The sequence below is a fragment of the Agelaius tricolor genome, unplaced genomic scaffold (assembly GCF_023055355.1).
Source record: "Agelaius tricolor isolate 1412-34295 unplaced genomic scaffold, bAgeTri1.0.p SCAF_11, whole genome shotgun sequence".
In the NCBI taxonomy this organism is placed as follows: domain Eukaryota; kingdom Metazoa; phylum Chordata; class Aves; order Passeriformes; family Icteridae; genus Agelaius; species Agelaius tricolor.
The window spans coordinates 30086368-30103372 of NW_027269271.1; the positions used below are offsets into that span (position 1 = coordinate 30086368).

At 46.4% G+C, this 17005-nt stretch overlaps 1 protein-coding gene across 2 annotated transcripts; it reads left to right on the forward strand.

Moving 5' to 3' along the window:
• The first annotated feature begins 6055 nt into the window (after positions 1–6055).
• LOC139594604 (biotin-dependent 3-methylcrotonyl-coenzyme A carboxylase beta1 subunit-like) lies at positions 6056–16940 on the forward strand. 2 transcript variants are annotated; one of them, XM_071436970.1, is made up of 13 exons: positions 6056–6376; positions 7234–7567; positions 9495–9691; positions 10555–10733; positions 11509–11589; positions 11766–11944; positions 12673–12865; positions 13887–13978; positions 14163–14319; positions 14838–14960; positions 15333–15475; positions 15812–15893; positions 16820–16940. In XM_071436970.1, the coding sequence occupies exons 2-13, from the start codon at positions 7245–7247 to the stop codon at positions 16901–16903; spliced, it is 1833 nt and encodes a 610-aa protein (XP_071293071.1). In that variant the 5' UTR covers positions 6056–6376; positions 7234–7244; the 3' UTR covers positions 16904–16940. The 2 variants fall into 2 exon arrangements, with proteins under 2 accessions (XP_071293071.1, XP_071293072.1); XM_071436971.1 differs by having other exon boundaries at positions 6066–6189.
• The last annotated feature ends 65 nt before the right edge of the window (positions 16941–17005 follow it).

A 17005-nucleotide genomic window follows, 5' to 3' on the forward strand; every position in this document is an offset into this window, starting at 1 on the left:
TTACTGGGGGCAAAGAGAGCTGCAGATGCAGAGCACCAGTTCCATGTGCCACAGGAAGCTCTCAGTGACACCTGCCAGCAGCAGAACTGCTTCTCCATCCCTTTTTCCCATCCTATGGATATGTTCTGCCTCATTCATAGAAATTCCTTATCCAGCACCTACAGCAGGACAAGGTAATCAAGTGATGGCCAGGTCTGGAACAGTGAATTTCCACACCCAGTTCCTGCTCTCACAGTCCTGATTTCACTGGATTAAAGTCACTTGCCAGGACATTGACATTTCCTTCCATTTCTTTACAGTTATCCAGAGCAGCTCCTTAGAAGCACTGCTGTGCTTCCAGTTTGAAAGCCTGTGTTCATTTTTTTACTTCCTTGCTAACAATACCAGCTAAAAATGTCTCCATCAGAATGGACAACCCACTGTTAGGGGGTTTTGTCACCTGAAATTATTCAATTGTGGCCATCAAGGCTGAATGCTGGGAAAAGGATCCAGTCAAATAAATTGAGGGAAATTTGAAGAGCTCTTTTATGCAGCAACAAGGCTGAGAGCTGCAGTAGGTGAGCCCAGCTCAAAAAGATTTGGAGTCAAAGGAACTTTGCTGTGCCTTAGGGGTTCAAGGAAGCTTTTTCCTTGAGAATCCCACCCCTCCCTCTCCAGCCCCGCTGAAGGGCTCCCTGCTGAGCCAATGCTTCTCACACACAGCTCAATTAAACCAAGGCTCTCAGGGGGAGGATGATCCAAGTGCCCTGGAGAGGAGAGGTAACCCACGGGGGGCTGCAGAAACCAAACCCTCCCACCAAGCCTTTAAAATGTACCTGAACACTTCACAGGGTGCTCTAACTCTGATTGCAATTTCCCCTCTTTTTCTGGCTTCACTGCTTCATACCACAGACATAATTTTTAGTACATCAAACTTAGCAAAATATGTTACCAATAACTAAAATTATTATTAATATACCAAGGGAGTACATGTAAACCAAGGGTAAAACAATTCCAGTCTGAAGAGGCGACAGAATTTCCACAAAAATCTAACTATTAATTTTTAATCATGATTCCATTTGAGCTGTAAATATTCACATAGGGGTTACCAGCAGGAGCAAAATAAGCTACTTGATGTGTAAATCCATGGGTTCTCAGAGACTGGGGGGTTGCAGCCCTGATGTTTGCCAGAGGCTGAGATGCTGAAGTGATTTTTTGGAACCCCATTTCTGTTCTGTCACTGCAAAATGTGAATTCACATGGTACCAATTACTGGATCTTGGACAAAACAAGTAGCAGTGAGAAGAAACCCCTGTGGTTTTTATGAGAATAGTAAGTAGAAGTCAAGAAAACATTTCATGCCAAGTGGATCAGGAAAACAGGAACTGAAGGAGGATTTTCTGGTATCACTGCAGCATCTTGTCTGTGATTTTCTATGTTTTGTTCCTTAATATTCTGTTTTATTGCTATAACTTTGCACCATAACTCCAGGTAGAGATATTTTACAAATCATGGAGTTCAAAGCTCAGAAATGAGGTTTTGTTTTCAAAAATGTGCTCCACGATTTCAAAAGTATCCAGCTTTGCAGAGGACTTTGCTGACACAGAGTGGGGCTGCTGGCTAATGGGGTGCCCCATCACACACAAGGAGGGTCAGACTCTTCAAGCAAACCTATTTATCCACCAGGATCCTGGCAAAGTGCAGAAGAGAGGACAGAAAACTACTTGCAGGGCTTTTTTTCCTGATTTTGGTACTGTATCGCTCTGGCCTCTTTCTGTGGTGAGCAAATCACAGTAAATGGTATTTTTATCCTTTTATATATTACATGCTTGCAAAAATTGCTGACAGAAACTGCCAACAGGCTGCTCTAATCACTATAATGCTGCTTCACTGGCAAAAAAAATTAAAAAAAAGCCTTTTTGCTTTAACCCAGACCATCTGCTTTGGGGGCTTTTAATGATGCAACTACGCTGGCATTTAGAGAATGAAAACTTCTCTGCTGTGACCTCAGAGTGGGAGATCAGCTCCAAGGGGATGGGAGAGAAGAAGGGGGATGTTAAACTGGTCTGAAGGAGACAAGAGATGCATGAGGAAGGTGTGGAGCTGCAGGTTTGGAACACATCTAACCTCAATTCTTCTTTCAAGTAATGTTTTCCTGGAAACAAACACGTCACAATCCCCCCCAAAGGTGCTGTGAGTAACAGCAGCTCCTGCAGCATGGGTAGGATATTTACTGAGTGATTCACCCCCTTCCTGCAGTGTTTATCTGCCTGTCCTGACCACATCCAGTCACCAATTACTAGCTGGGAATGGCCTTACAAACCCATGGGCAAGGCACTCCAAACGCTCGGGGACAGCCCGAGGCTTTGGTGTCAGCGCTCGGTGCCAGGGCTTTGCACAGGGGAATAAATCCATCAGCACTTTCCTGGAGTTTGCAACTGAATCTGCATCTCCTGTCACCCACAAAGAGCTCTTGGATTTCCTCAGAACGCTCTTGGTTAGGCCTTTGAAGCAGGAAGCAGCAGATCCTCACACAGTTGTTGCATTTCAAACTGTACAAGAGCAGCTGCTCAGAGGTTTCACACATCTGTGCAGGTAAAACCAACAGGTTTTGGCCCATGAAAGTTATTTTTCTTCTTATTTGGCTGTCATCACCAGTTACCTGCATTCTCAGAATAAAATTCTGTTCTTTACAGTTCTTACCAGTGCAATTTAGGACAGACTGGCCCTGCAACAGGGAATTGTACACCCTATTAATTATGCACACACTGTTAGTTATGTACACATTATTAATTATGCCTTAATCAGAGGATAATTCTGTTCCTCTAAGATAATTCTTCTCTTTTTGCTCTGTGCACTTTTTGCAGGAGTAAGGCAAACCACAAGCTCTCATTTCTCAGTGATGGAAACAAGAGGACACATTGTCTTCTCCAAATCAGCTATGGTTCCACAATTGGAGTTATTATGGGATTATTCTTGGGATTGTCAACTCTTTGTGGCGGCAGGCTGAGAAGCAGGGAAGGCTAAACTGGAGTTTAAAATGCTGTGATACTGGTAAATGATGTGGAAAATAATTGTGGCTAAGGGTTTGATGCTAATACATAATTTTTTAGAGGTATTGTAATACAGCTGCTGTCTCATACAGCTGTGATGAGCAAATAGTACACAAAACCTCCATGACTCAATGGATCACCCTCATCTTTTGGCACAGCTTGGGGAGACATCCCTGGACCTCTGTCTGGGGACTCATAAAACCTCAAACCACCCAAAATAAGAAGCTGAGTAGTATGGGAGCATCTGATAAAATCCTCAGTGGGAATGGCATTTACTTACTGAGGGTCAGGCTCCCACCTCCTCCTGTATCTTCCAACTACTTCATTTAACTCCTTGTGTTCTCTTGGATCCTCCAGCAATTAAAATAAATAAACTTCTTAATATTTCATATCAAATCCAGACTCTCCCTCAGCACACCTGCCCAGGCTCAGCTCTTCCTTTGGGGTAGATGCAAACAAGTGAGATTCTCACACACATCAAGTGAGAATTACTTTCTTATCAAATTTGTTTTGAGTCAAATCTATTTTAGAATGATGTAAGTCCTGAAAAACGCTGCAGGACTGTCCAAGTCTGTTAGCACTTCGAAGTAAACAAAAAAACCCTGCTTTAATTTAGCCCAATTTCCAGGCCACCATGGTCAGAACCCAACTAAAAGCTCTTTGGGCACTAAAAAACAAAATCTAAATATGAAACAGAAGCTCCACAAGGAGGAGGGCTCTGTGGGAACCCTCCTGCCTTTGGTCTGACAATCCAAAAAGTGTGTTCTGGTTTCCCCCAGCATCCGGTGCACTCCAGCAAAGTTTCTAAGTTTAAGCTTCACTCAAAGCTCCAGTGTTCCTTAAATGGCACAGCTCAGCTTGGCTGGCAGAGCTGCAGCTCATGGTAAAGGAAGCCACCACCACATGAACGTTTTCCCTAAATGCTGCTCTATATAGTCTCAATGCTCAGCTCAGGAGTGGCTAAAATAAGCTCCTGAAATAACAACTTCAAACACTACCCAAGGCTGCAGCCTCTCACAGGGGCTGGGTTTTCCTTCCTCAGGGTGCCTGAAACAAAGGATGCTCCATGCCATGGCAGGAGAGCAAGGCTGAGCCCAGCTGGAGGACTGACATAAGTCAATTAGGATCCCTTGGCTCTTAATGAGAGGATTTGTTATTTATCCCAGGCTGCCTCCCAGTCCAAACTGGGGGCTGGCGCCTTCTCTCTGGGATAAACAGGCACTCAGAAATGTGGGGGCTGTTTCTTTCTCCTTTAATCTGAGCAAACAGCATTTAACTTTCATGAGAATGAAATTAAATTACTCTTTTGAGCCTGAGTGAAAACCCCTTCTGTTACATACAGCAAGTTCTGCCTGTGACCACTGATTCTATCTGCTGGAAAACCTATAAAATAATAAAGAATCAGTGAATCATTTAGGCTGGAAAAGAGCTTTGAGGTCATCAAGCCCAACTGTTAAAGCAGCACTGCCAAAGCCACCACAATATAAGCCAAGAAACTAACAGCAAATGGTATTTATAGAAAATCTGCACATTAAAATCACATACAATGAAATTGCTATGCAACACCAGTGATTCAGAGATAATGTCTCCTATGGAAGCCTAACAATTATGGAAAATGAAATAAGCATGAAAATATAATTGGACAAGAGTCACTGATACATTCACAGAACAGAGAACTCGAAAATCTTATGAATCCAGGGAAATAAGATGTGGGTCAAGCTTAAAAGGAGCCCAGAAACACCAGGGAGCCCAAATCTCACTTCAAACACATATCCAAGTGTTTGCATCTGCAATTCCTCCTCCAGAAAGCTGAGCACCACCACTAACTCTCTGAAATCCAGACTTCTTCAAATGTATTCTGCTTTACATGGATTTCTGTCACCACTCCTTCCTTCCCCATTATCACCTGCACCATGGAGAGCACAAAAATTCACATGATATCCCACAGGAAATGCAAAAGATCTCTGTAAAGCTGCACAGGGACTCTGTCTCCTCTTCAGCTCTTCACAAGTTTCTCAAAGTGTTGGGAGAAAAGAGCTCTGGCTACACCAGGGAGGGAGGGAAGAACTGAAGTGAGCAACAGCCATCCCCAGAAATGCCCCAGAGCAGCCTGAATGCTGCAGCAGCTGCTGGATTCATGCATGGGCTCCATCAGGAACCTCTTGTGGCTGTACCAGTCCCCATAACACATCTGCAGCAGTGGCTTTGTAAAATGTCATTGTTCAGACCAGAGGAGGCCCCGGGGCAGCTGCAGGGCTGGAGCCCCTCTGGAGCCAGGCTGGGACACCTGGGGGTGCTCACCTGGAGAGGAGAAGGATCCAGGGAGAGCTCAGAGCCCCTGGCAGGGCCTGGAGGGGCTCCAGGAGAGCTGCAGAGGGACTGGGGACAGGGGATGGAGGGACAGGACCCAGGGAATGGCTCCCAGTGCCAGAGGGCAGGGATGGATGGGACATTGGGAATTGGGAATTGCTCCTGGCAGGGTGGGCAGGCCCTGGCAGTGGTGACTCTGCAGTGTCTGTGCTGCCCTTAGGTGCTACCTTTGATCTGGCAGAGCATCTCTGCCCGCTGTTCCTGGGGCTCTCCCTGGTCCAGCACACACCTTCTCCCTGTCACAGGGTTTGGGACAGCCACAGGGACTCAGGTACATCCCCTGGGACAGCTGAAGCCACCCAGGGCAGCAGCACCTCCTCCCACAGCTCCACCTGAACTGAGCTTCTTGCTACAAGGGAGCACAGCACTGAAAAGTGTCCTGTCTGCTATAACTGTAAAAGGACAGCAAATATTATTTTAAATTATTATATCTCAGGAGATTTTAATTATTACCCTCAAGATTTTTAATAACATATATAACGTATTTACCTACGAATTCCAGCCCATGCTGGATACTTTCACTCACGAACATATTAGTCATCCTTTAATTATTGCTACCCATCCTTATTAATATGTATAATACAGATAAAGAGCTCCCTGGCAGGGATGCATTTTAATGAAGGCACTGAAAGGCAACTCACAGTAATTTCTAGAAGGTTGTGCCATGGTTGACAATAGCAAACCAAAGCAGCCCAGAGATGGGATGAGGTGTGGAAGGAGAAAAATCAAATTCGTTTCAATATTCTAATGATAAACTGAATTTCAGAGAGGACACCTGGGGCACAAGGTACACAAGGAAAAGGACACCCAGGGCACAGGACACCTGGGGAATGGGACGGCAGGGACAAAGGATGCACATGGCACAGGACACTCAGGGCACAGGACACCAGGGACAGAGGACACCGAGGGCACGGGACACCGGGGGCGGGCCGCCCTGCGGAGCCGCCCCGACAGGCGGGCGGGGACCGGACGGGGTAAGGAAGGGGCGGTGGTGGCAGGGTCGGCCGGGCCGCGGCGGGCGCGGGGCGGGCGGGGAGTGGGGCCCGCGGGGGCCGGGGAGCTCCGGCCGAGAGGCCGCGGGCCCGCGCTCCCTACCCGGCCCGGGCGCCCTCGGTCCCGGCCCCGCCGCGCTCCGCGGGCCCGGCTGGGCACGCACGGCCCGGCCCGGAGCGGGGCTGTCCCCTCGCGGCGGCCGTGGCATGGCAGGGACCGGGGGTGTCCCCTCACAGCCCCCGCAGGTACCGGGGTGTCCCCTCACAGCCCCCGCGGGAACCAGGGTGTCCCCTCACGGCCCCCACAGGAACCGGGGTGTCCCCTCACGGCCCCCGCGGGAACAAGGGTGTCCCCTCATGGCTCCCGCAGGAACCGGCGTGTCCCCTCACGGCCCCCACGGGAACCGGGGTGTCCCCTCACGGCCCCCACGGGAACCGGGGTGTCCCCTCACGGCCCCCACGGGAACCGGGGTGTCACCTCACGGCCCCCGCGGGAACAGTGGGTGTCCCCTCACGACCGACTGGAGTCAAAGTGGCTCCTCACGACCCCCGTATCAAAGCAGGAACCAGGGGTGTCCCCTCACGATTCCTGCGGGCGTCGGGAGTGTCGCCTCTCCACCGCCGATGCAGGGCTGGAGTCAGGGCGTCCCCTCATGTCCCCTGCGGGAACTGGGGTGTCCCCTCACGGTCCCCGGGGCAGGGCAGGCACCGGGAGTGTCCCCTCACGGCAGAATGGAGTCGGGGCGTCCCCTCATGACCCGCGCCCGAGGCGAAGGGGCCGCGCTGCCGCCCAGCCGAGGGAACCTGCTTTTTAATTCCTGTCCCTCGTTGTCCCTCAGCTCTCGGGGCGATGTGGACCCCGGGCCCGCTATGCGCCCTGGGCCGGCGGCGCCCCGGGCCCTCCGTGCCACTGCAGCCTCTGACCCGCCTGCTCCAGAGGGAATATCGGGCGAAACCCCCTTTCTGCCTGCTCCAGAGGGAATATCGGGAGCTGCTGCTGCCGAGGCAGGGCTGGGGAAGGACACAGCACCTGCCTCCCTGCCGGTTTTTAAGTAATAAACCCAAATCCAGGCGCCATCCCAAAACATTCCCAGTGCTAGACGGACGTGTCCCTGCCGTGTACCAACATGTGTTCCAAGAGAATTTAAGGAACAGCGAGGCTGTGATTAAAAGGTAATAAAGCGGTTTTGTAGGGTTTTTAGAGCGTTGCTATTTGTGACATGGTGTAAGAGTCACTTACGGGCACTTTAGGGACTTTTAACATGGGACGATATTGCCTCCATGGAGCAGTGTAGCTGCGTAATCCCTGGAAGTGTCCAAGGCCAGGTTGGATGGGGCTTGGAGCAGCCTGGTGTTCCTGGATGGCTTTGAGGTCCTTTCCAACACAAACCAGTCCATGAAATGTTGACTGAAATGCCCAAGGTGCAAACTATTCAAAACAGTGCCATGTGTTGTTTTGCATACATTGCCAAGAAATACTTTGTCCAGACTTACGTAACATTTGTTTCGTGTTGCGTTTTGAATGCAAAGACGTAAATGGTGACTCACACACTCCTGACAGAGTAGGGGATGGGTGCTGCTGTCCATCATCATTTACAGATAAAACGACAAAATGTGGTTTTTGTGTTTGTCCCGAAAGATTAGATGGCAAAATTGCAAAGGCCTTTGTTCAGGGGAGTGATCCACGAGCTGGAAGCAAAGCTTTGGAAAACACACTGTGCCCTCCTGTGGTGGCATTGAGGACATGGGTAAAATCCTTTTCCTCCGAAGTTTTTCCAGCCTCCAGCGTGTGCAGGGAGCCACACTCAGATCACAGAGTCACACCCAAAGTGCTGTGTGAGTCTTTGTGTCAAACAACATTTACAGTTAAAGGTGATGCACCTGGGGGAAAAATGTGTTTGAAATAAAGGAAGAGCTTGGTTTATTTAAGACCGAAGTCGAGATACCACGTTTGTTTATAGTTTATTCAGTTTTTTACCTATACATGGTGCTGCCCTGGCAATACCATTGGGTAATCACTTCCTCCCTGTGACACTGCAATGTTCCCTGCTTTTAGTATATCTTCCAGATTTAGTGTTTTATTCCCAGTTACTGATTTTTGCCAGATAAACTTGTTGCAGGACCTGACGGAGGAAGCTTTTGCCTGTATTATTGCCAAGAGCAGGTGGAACATGGAGGTTCATGCTGAATTAGGACAGGCTCATTATGATAGCCTCATTATTATTATATATTATATTATTAGCTTTATTAAACAGTTTTTTGGATAAAAAAAGTGAAATGTTTGCTTTAAATAATAGACCTTTGCTTTTAATTACACCGTGGAAAAACAATAATCTGAAAATGGGAATTTATCTTAATTTTCATGCCATTTGTGTGAAAACTGTACAATATGTTTAGGCTCAATCTGCTAAAGGGTAACTTCTAAGGAAAATGGTTTGGGTCAGGAGGGCCCTCAAAGCCCACTCACTGCCACCCCTGCCATGGCAGGGACACCTCCCACTGTCCCAGGTGCTCCCAGCCCTGTCCAGCCTGGCCTTGGGCACTGCCAGGGATCCAGGGGCAGCCACAGCTGCTCTGGGCACCCTGTGCCAGGGAACAATTCCCAATTCCCAATGTCCCATCCATCCCTGCCCTCTGGCACTGGGAGCCATTCCCTGTGTCCTGTCCCTCCATCCCCTGTCCCCAGTCCCTCTCCAGCTCTCCTGGAGCCCCTCCAGGCCCTGCCAGGGGCTCTGAGCTCTCCCTGAATCCTTCTCCTCTCCAGGGGAGCACCCCCAGGTGTCCCAGCCTGGCTCCAGAGGGGCTCCAGCCCTGCAGCAGCCCCGGGATCTCCTCTGGACAGGGCAGGATGAGCTTCTCATCCACCAACAGCCCAAATCCTCCCAGTCTCCTGTCCATCCCTTCTCCCACAGCCCTTGTGTTTGTCCTTGGGATTTTCTCGGCCCAGGGCAGGACCTACACTGGGCCGTGTTGAACTCCTGAGGCTCCTCCAGCCCCAGCTCTCCCCCTGCCCGTGTCCCTCTGGAAGCCACCCGTCCCCTCCAGAGTGTGACCGCAGCTTTGTTCCCATCGAGCGGAACTTTGGGTTTTTTTCCATCAGGTACTCGGAGCTGCTGGAGAGGGTGAAGGAAGGAGGCGGAGAAAACGCCCTCCTGCGGCACACGCAGCGCAACCAGAAGCTGTTCGTGCGGGAGCGCCTCAGGCTGCTGCTGGACCACGCAGATTTCCTGGAGCTGTCCCCGCTGGCAGGGCTGCACATGCCCTACGGGAATGTCCCTGCTGCCGGCTGCCTCACGGGTAACGGGGGTTGGGGCTCTGCGAGAGGGAAACGGGGGGGAAAAGGATGCATGGAATGAAGATTGTGGGGTATTTTAGTACCTGAAGTGCTTTCCTAGGAAAAGTGAATACTGGTTTTGTCCAGGTCTTATTCCCAACAGGGAACAGTTCAGCCACTGCTGTTTTACAATAATGGGAGAAACTTTTGAAAGAACGGTTTCTAGTTTCTTCTAGATTTAGTAATTCCACTTACCATTTACTAACTTTTGTCTCAAAAGATGTAGGGTGATGTGTCAAATCAGCTCCTCTTAAAGGAGAGAGGACAAAGTTATGTGAGAGACAGGAGCTGTAACATACATTTTGAGGTGTTTTTCAAATCACAGACAATTGCATTTTCTATGCAGACATTGTCTCTTTAAACTGAAACAGCTCTTCAATATGAAATTTCATTGAAATTCAATTTCATTCAATATCAGTGAAATTGCATTTTGAAGAGTGGTTCCAGTTCAAAAAGTAACTAGAAGAACAGCGTGAAAACCCTTTTTTTCATCACACATTGTTATACTTTTCAGTTTTATAGGGGTAATTTTTATTTGCCTTCCCTTTTATCTCAAGGGATAGTTACAGTGTATTTCTTTCTGTTACATTGTCACCAGAAGTAAGTAAATTTATTTGAGGTTTTTCTGTCATTTGGATTATTTTTAAATACTGTCATCCCAGAGAAGAGTGTAGATTTCTTCCCTGTGTGGTATTTTCATATTAATTTGGAGCTTCTTGATGTAGCATTACTGAGAAAAACGCCTGAAAAAGTTAAAAGGTTTGCCCCCCTTGCTTTACCTATTGCTTTAGAGAGTCCTGATAAATATCTGTGGTACTGCTTGCAGGAATTGGCAGAATCTGTGGGATCTGGTGTGTCTTCATTGCTGGTGATGCCACTGTGAAAGGAGGAACCCTTTACCCAATTGGAGTGAAAAAGCAACTGAGAGCCCAGGAAATTGCCATGGAGAACAGGCTGCTGTCTGTGCACCTGGTGGACAGTGGGGGAGCCTTCCTACCCCTGCAGGTACTGCTGGCACTCTGCAGAGCAGAAAATAGCAGTATTTATTTCACCACCTGACCAGAGGTTAGAAACTCCAGTGAGTGTGCTGAGCTGCTTTTGTGTCTGATAAATGAGGACAGAGTGGGAGGGGTCTATTTTCACTCCAGAGTCCCTAAAGTGTTCTGTATTTTATTGTCCTGTTTGTACCAGGGGTGCACTAAGCTCTGTGGCCTTTAAAAGTGGAGTTTTTGCAATTCTGACTGCAAAATAAGAATTTGAACAGGTTCTTTTATGAAATGCAGAGATCATCCTGTCATAGAGACTCTAGTTGTTCTCTCTCTAGCTGAGGGCAAGCACACAGGAGAAGTTACCTGAAATTTTAAAGTTAATTCAAGTTATTCAATTTTAAAAGTTACCTGGAAGTTTACCTGGAATTGTATCCAAAACTAAGCAAAAAAGGAAACTGCTGAAGGGATTTCACAGGTGAAATAGAGCTACCACCCTTCCCTTCTCCACATTTACAGTTTGTGTAGAATATATTGATTTCAGAAAAAATCACAAAACTTAACCTGTGCTTTCAAAGCAAATAGGTATTTTTGGGGTATTTGACAACATATAAAGGAATAAATACCATAATGAATGCTGTATATGAAATATATGAAATACTAATCAGGAGTGATTATTAATGGAGACCTTCCCAGTGTCTGTTTGGTGTGTTTGGGAATGAATGGAGTAAAGAGGAAGCATCAAGTTTCGTAGTTACCATTAAAAATCCCTTTTTCTTTTCCCTGCCCCTCAGTCAGAGCTGTTTCCTGACAAGATGCACGGTGGCAGGGTTTTCTACAACGAGGCAATCATGTCTGCCATGGGAATCCCTCAGGTACAGTGGCATGGGGAGTGCAAGGGGGTGTAGGAAAGGTGTAAATGGGTAGTAAAATTTCTGGTTTGCTCCCCAAGTGCTGTGATTTAGCACTTTCTGCATTCCTGAAATAACTTTGGGCTTGCCTTTGCCTTTCCTGTCCCCTGTCCAGCAGTGCTGTGTCTGTGTCCCCTCAGGTGGCCGTGGTGTGTGGCTCCTGTGTGGCTGGAGGTGCCTACGTGCCCACCATGGCCGAGGAATCCGTGATCACTGATAAAATTGGGATGCTGTTCCTTGCTGGGCCGCCCCTGGTGAAGGCTGCCACGGGAGAAGATGTCTCTCCTGAGGAGCTTGGAGGAGCCAGGCTCCACTCACAGTAGGTGGAGATTCCTCAAAAGCAGGGAATGCAGCACGCTCACCCTGAAAGGAATGTGGCATTGGCATTTCAGAGCAGGGCTAAGAGTGGAACCTGTGCTGACACTGGCTTGCCTTCTCAGGTTCAGGGGTTTGGGTTAAATCAGCCAAATGGAAGTAAAATGAGGTTATTGATGGGGTGAGGCAGGGACTGGACAGGTTGGATTTGGATCTCTGTTGTTCCACATACTTCTTGAACAACTTCAGGCAAGTAATTTCCTCTGTGCCTCACAGGGAGCAGCTACAGAAGATGGATGCTATCTCCTCTTTTCCAAGTGTTTTCCAGAATACACATCTTTAACCCAGTTATGCTACATGGAATACATTCCTGTCCTTATATCTTGGCTGCAACCACTTAGTTTGAAATAATTCCTGAAGTTTGCTTTCCTCTTTTCCCTTTTTGATATTGTCTGCAACAACAGCATCGCCAAAAATAAATCCCAAGGTCTTTCTTTAATCCAGATAAACACAAAAGTCATGGGGAAGAACAACTCCTTACTGTGAATTTAATTTGGTTTTGGACTGCCCAGAACTTCCACTGACTGCTTTCAGCTCATTCATACAGAAACAAACCACACAGCATTTCCACAGGGCATTTGGAGAGCCTCAGCTTTTTTTCCTAGAGTTTGGGTTTTCTCTCAGGATACAGAACTCATTAATTCAATGCTAATTAATGTCTCTCTCTCCTAGGGTCAGTGGCTGCTGTGACCATTTTGCACCCTCAGAAAAGGAGGCCTATGAGTGCATTCGTAATATTGTCTCTACCTTAAACTGTGAGCCAGTGCCAGAGCAGGACAGGGAGTGTGACAGTCCCTTGTACAGCCCTGAGGAGCTCCTGGGCCTGGCACCACTGGCTTACAGCTACACTCTTCCTGTCAAACTGGTAAGGGAACAGGGATTTCATTCCTGCATCCTTCACTCTGCTCTGTCCCACAGCTCCAGGTGTTATTCTGAATTATTACTTCATCTGTTGCCAGCCTGTCTTAAGCCTGAAATAAAGCAGGATGGCAACAGTTCTGTGGGATTATAGGAAATATTTAAATTTATTATTAAAATATTTATAAGAAATAATTTTTATTTATTATAAAAATATTTAAATGTTTATGATAAAAACATTTAAATACCTGAAATCCTGTTGGAGATAAAATAATCCCAGATTGTGCCAGTGTTGCCCAGCTGATTCCATGCACTCTTGGGATGCTTGCTTTATGTCTTGCATTGTATTGGCTGCCTTGAGAACAACCCCTTTCATGTCTGTGTTTCCCTTCCCCTGCCTTTTTGTTTCTTCCCCCCAAGCATTCAAATCATGTAAAAGAAATGGTGAAATTATTGACTGAAAAAACAACACAGCTCAAATCACACTTGTTTGAGGGTGGGACGGAGCTAAAGCTTAAGCAGAGACATGCAGAGCTGCCCACGCTGTTTCCATTGTGTTCTACATGAGACTTTGTCTCCAAGGATGTGAATGCAGTATCTTTTCCAGTGGTAAATCCCTGCACTTGAGGGAATTGACTGCAGAAAGCTTTGAAGGCAGCTTTTAACTGTGTTAGAGAAAAGCATGAGCAATATCAACCAAACATTTCTTATGCACAAAATCTGAAACTGCACACACTGGGGTTTGGTTTTTGCTTTTTTACATTTTTATGCACAGGAACAGCTGGGCTTTGTAAAACTAAAATAATTTTGGAGTTGGCCTTTGTCTTAAAGTACACAGTTGGTAATTAAACAAAACACAAATTGGATGGTTTGTGCATATTGAGCATTTAGCAAGTCACCCAAAGACCCTCTGTGCTCATCTTGCATAACTCAGGTCTGTTACTGTTTGAACAGAGCATTTTTAGCAGAACTCTCCTGTTTTCACCTCCAATTCTCTAGGAAAGTCAAGTCTGTGTATTTCTTTGCAGATCCTGAGCCGGCTGGTGGATGGAAGCAGATTCCAGGAATTCAAGGCTACTTATGGGACAACATTAGTGACAGGATTTGGCCATGTGGAAGGGTATGGCTGGGGACATTCCCCATCCAAATGGGTGCACATGCATTTCTCAACAGCTTTTGTGGCCTCAGCAGGTTCCACACCACTCCAGTCATTCCTAGGGCTCAAAAGAGAGATTGATGGAATAGCTGAGGTTGGAAAGGACCTCTCAGATCATGGAGTCCAACTGTCCATGTTTGTTCTGTAGGCACTTGGTGGGGATAGTGGCCAGCAATGGGGAGCTGGCTCACGATGCTGCTCTCAAGGGCAGCCACTTTGTCCAGCTCTGTGGCCAGAGGGGAATTCCCATCCTCTTCCTCCAAAACACTGCTCCACAGCCAGCAGGGCCTGCAAGCATCTCACAGGTATGGCATGTTTGCTTCAATGCATTTCAAACAATTCTTAGTTCTTGTTGGGCCTAAAGTTACATTTTCAGAATTATTAACTGTTAGGAAAAGTGATTTTTTTTCACCACTCTTGATGAAGCTTTGTAATAACTTTGCTAATGGGGAAAGATTTAAGAAGTTTCTCACTTGAATTTTAAGCAGGCCTGGATGCTGAAATAAAATGATACTGTTCAGTTAGTAAGGCAGGCTGGAAAATTGGGATTTGCAGTGCTTTTTGACATTGAAATACAGCTTATTGATTCCTCTGCTAACTCTGCACTCCAGAAAATTGGCTATTTCTCTTTTGAAAGTGAAGGCATTAAAGCCCAGTAGGATTTGTCCTGGGCTAAGGAAAGTAAAACCTCCATCAAATCCCAGATCTGTTTCTGCAGAATTGTAAATAAATAAATAAATGATTTGGAAGTACAAGTTTGTTGTGAGTGGAGAGAATCTAGAATAAAGTCTTAAAGGATCTAAAATGTCTGTTTTTATTCCAGGCAGAGGCCCATTCCAACAGGCTGAAGGCCCAGGCCTCCATGATGGCTGCAGTTGCCTGTGCTGCTGTTCCCAAAATAACCATTGTCATTGGAGGCTGTTTTGGGAGTGACAGCTACGTCATGGTATGGGGTGGCACCAGCCCAGGGCTCGGGGACACACCTGTCACACTGCTCAAGTGTCACTGCATTTCTGAAACACAGCTGGGGAACTGAGCTCTGAGCTCATATTTAAGTAAGAAATGCAACAATGCATGTGAGTGCTGAGAAGCAAACATGGAAGAATCGAACATGGAAGTGCTTGGAATTGAAAATGAAATATTAAAATAGAAATATTGAAGGCAGTGGGGAGGTGGTGGTTCCTAGCACAGGGTGACTGTCCTCATACAAATCCACCTGTGCTCCATCCTGCCTTGCCCTTGGTTGTTTCTTCCCACAGACACCTCTTTATGATTCATCTCAGTGGGTTTGTTCTGTTTCTTTGGTTTTTCCTTGCAGTGTGGGCGATCGTTCAGTCCAAACTTTCTGTTCCTGTGGCCCAATGCAAGAGTTGGTCTTGTGGATTCTCAGAATTTCCCCACAGTTCCACCAGCTGGGGGCTGGACAGGAGAGGAACTGGAGCTAAAACAGCTGAAGGCAAAGTAAGGACATTCAATACAAACCTGACAGGGATTTCATTGTTCAATTACCTACTTTGGTTCATCTTATAGAGCAACACATCCTGACTAATGAAACAAACATGGATCTACTGCAAAAATATTTTAAATTTCCACGTTGTTCAATGTCTTTCTGTTAATGCCTTCCCATTACTGCAGAAGGGTCAGCTCTGTTATTTGCTGCTTTCTGACTAATTTCAACAGCACTGCTGCCCATTCTTTTCAGATAGATGGATTTGCCTGTTTCATCTGTAATTCCTTTTCACTGCTCTGCTGTTTTTATTGTGCTTTTAAGCCTGTTCAATTCTCTGCCCTCTCCAGGCTAGAGGAAGAAAGCAGTGCCTTTTACTCCTCTGCCAGGCTCTGGGATGATGGGATCATCCTACCTCAAGACACCAGGAAGGTGAGTTTTCCTTTTAGGCCCTTTTGTTCTCCAGTCTCACAGTGGATGAACATGACTCACTCAGGGTTGACAATGTGCTGAATCCAGACCTGGAGCTCCCACTTCTCACTCCATAGAATTTCTCTCAGTAATTCTCATCCTGTCTCTTCCTCATTAGTTTATCAAAAATCTTGAGTTCTGGTTACTTGACCACAGCATTTCCTCACTGAGCCTCTCCTTTGACTTGACCATAATTTGAATCTGCATCTGAATCCCTTTTTTCCATATAATTACCCATACCTTCACTCTTTGGAGTTCAGGCTCCTCAGAATTCCTTTTCTTTCCAAAACATTATTTTATCCTGGGATGTTGCTTTTTGCAATTTTCTCTTCCTGCTTTAAATTTGCTGTGTGCATTTGGGATGCTCCCCTGCCTTTTTATTGATTTGAAATTGGCAGACATCCCTCCCTCCATTAGGTTCTTTCTGAAAGCTGCTGCCTTTGTCTTTTTATTTTTCCTTGTTAGATTGTTTATTAGCAATAAAAATCTTCTCTGCACTTCTGAAGTTTGTTTACTTGAAGATCTCAATCTGTTCTGGTTCCAGCTGGGGTTAAATCACAACACAACCCTTCTAAATATGGTGCCTATTTTTGGAGCTATGTGGATGGTAAATATTTTCATGGAGTTTATGGGAACTTTGATAATGGAGAGCACCAAGAAGTTTCTTTAGTCCTGTAGCCCTGAAATTCCCACTTTATGATCCTCACATGAAAATAAGAGAAAGTTGAACTGTTAATTTTACCTTGTTCAGTGTTTCACAAACAGAAGGAACAAATAAATAAGCACAGAAGTAATGAGTTGTACTAGTTGTTTTTTTTTTTTTTTTTTTTTTTTTTTTTTTTTTTTTTTGAGGCTCATTGCTTATATTGTTTTTTGCTTTTAATTAGGTGATTGCCCAGTGCTTGGAGATCATGGAACAGAAGAAGTACCAGGCTGTGTCTCCTCGTCCCCATCCCATCATCAGGATGTAACTGCAGCCCCCTCAAACCAGAGCCCTCTACCAGAACTCTGAGTATAAAGATTTTCTAATTCTTTGATACCATTAATAAAAATGTTGAACAATTGAAGACAAA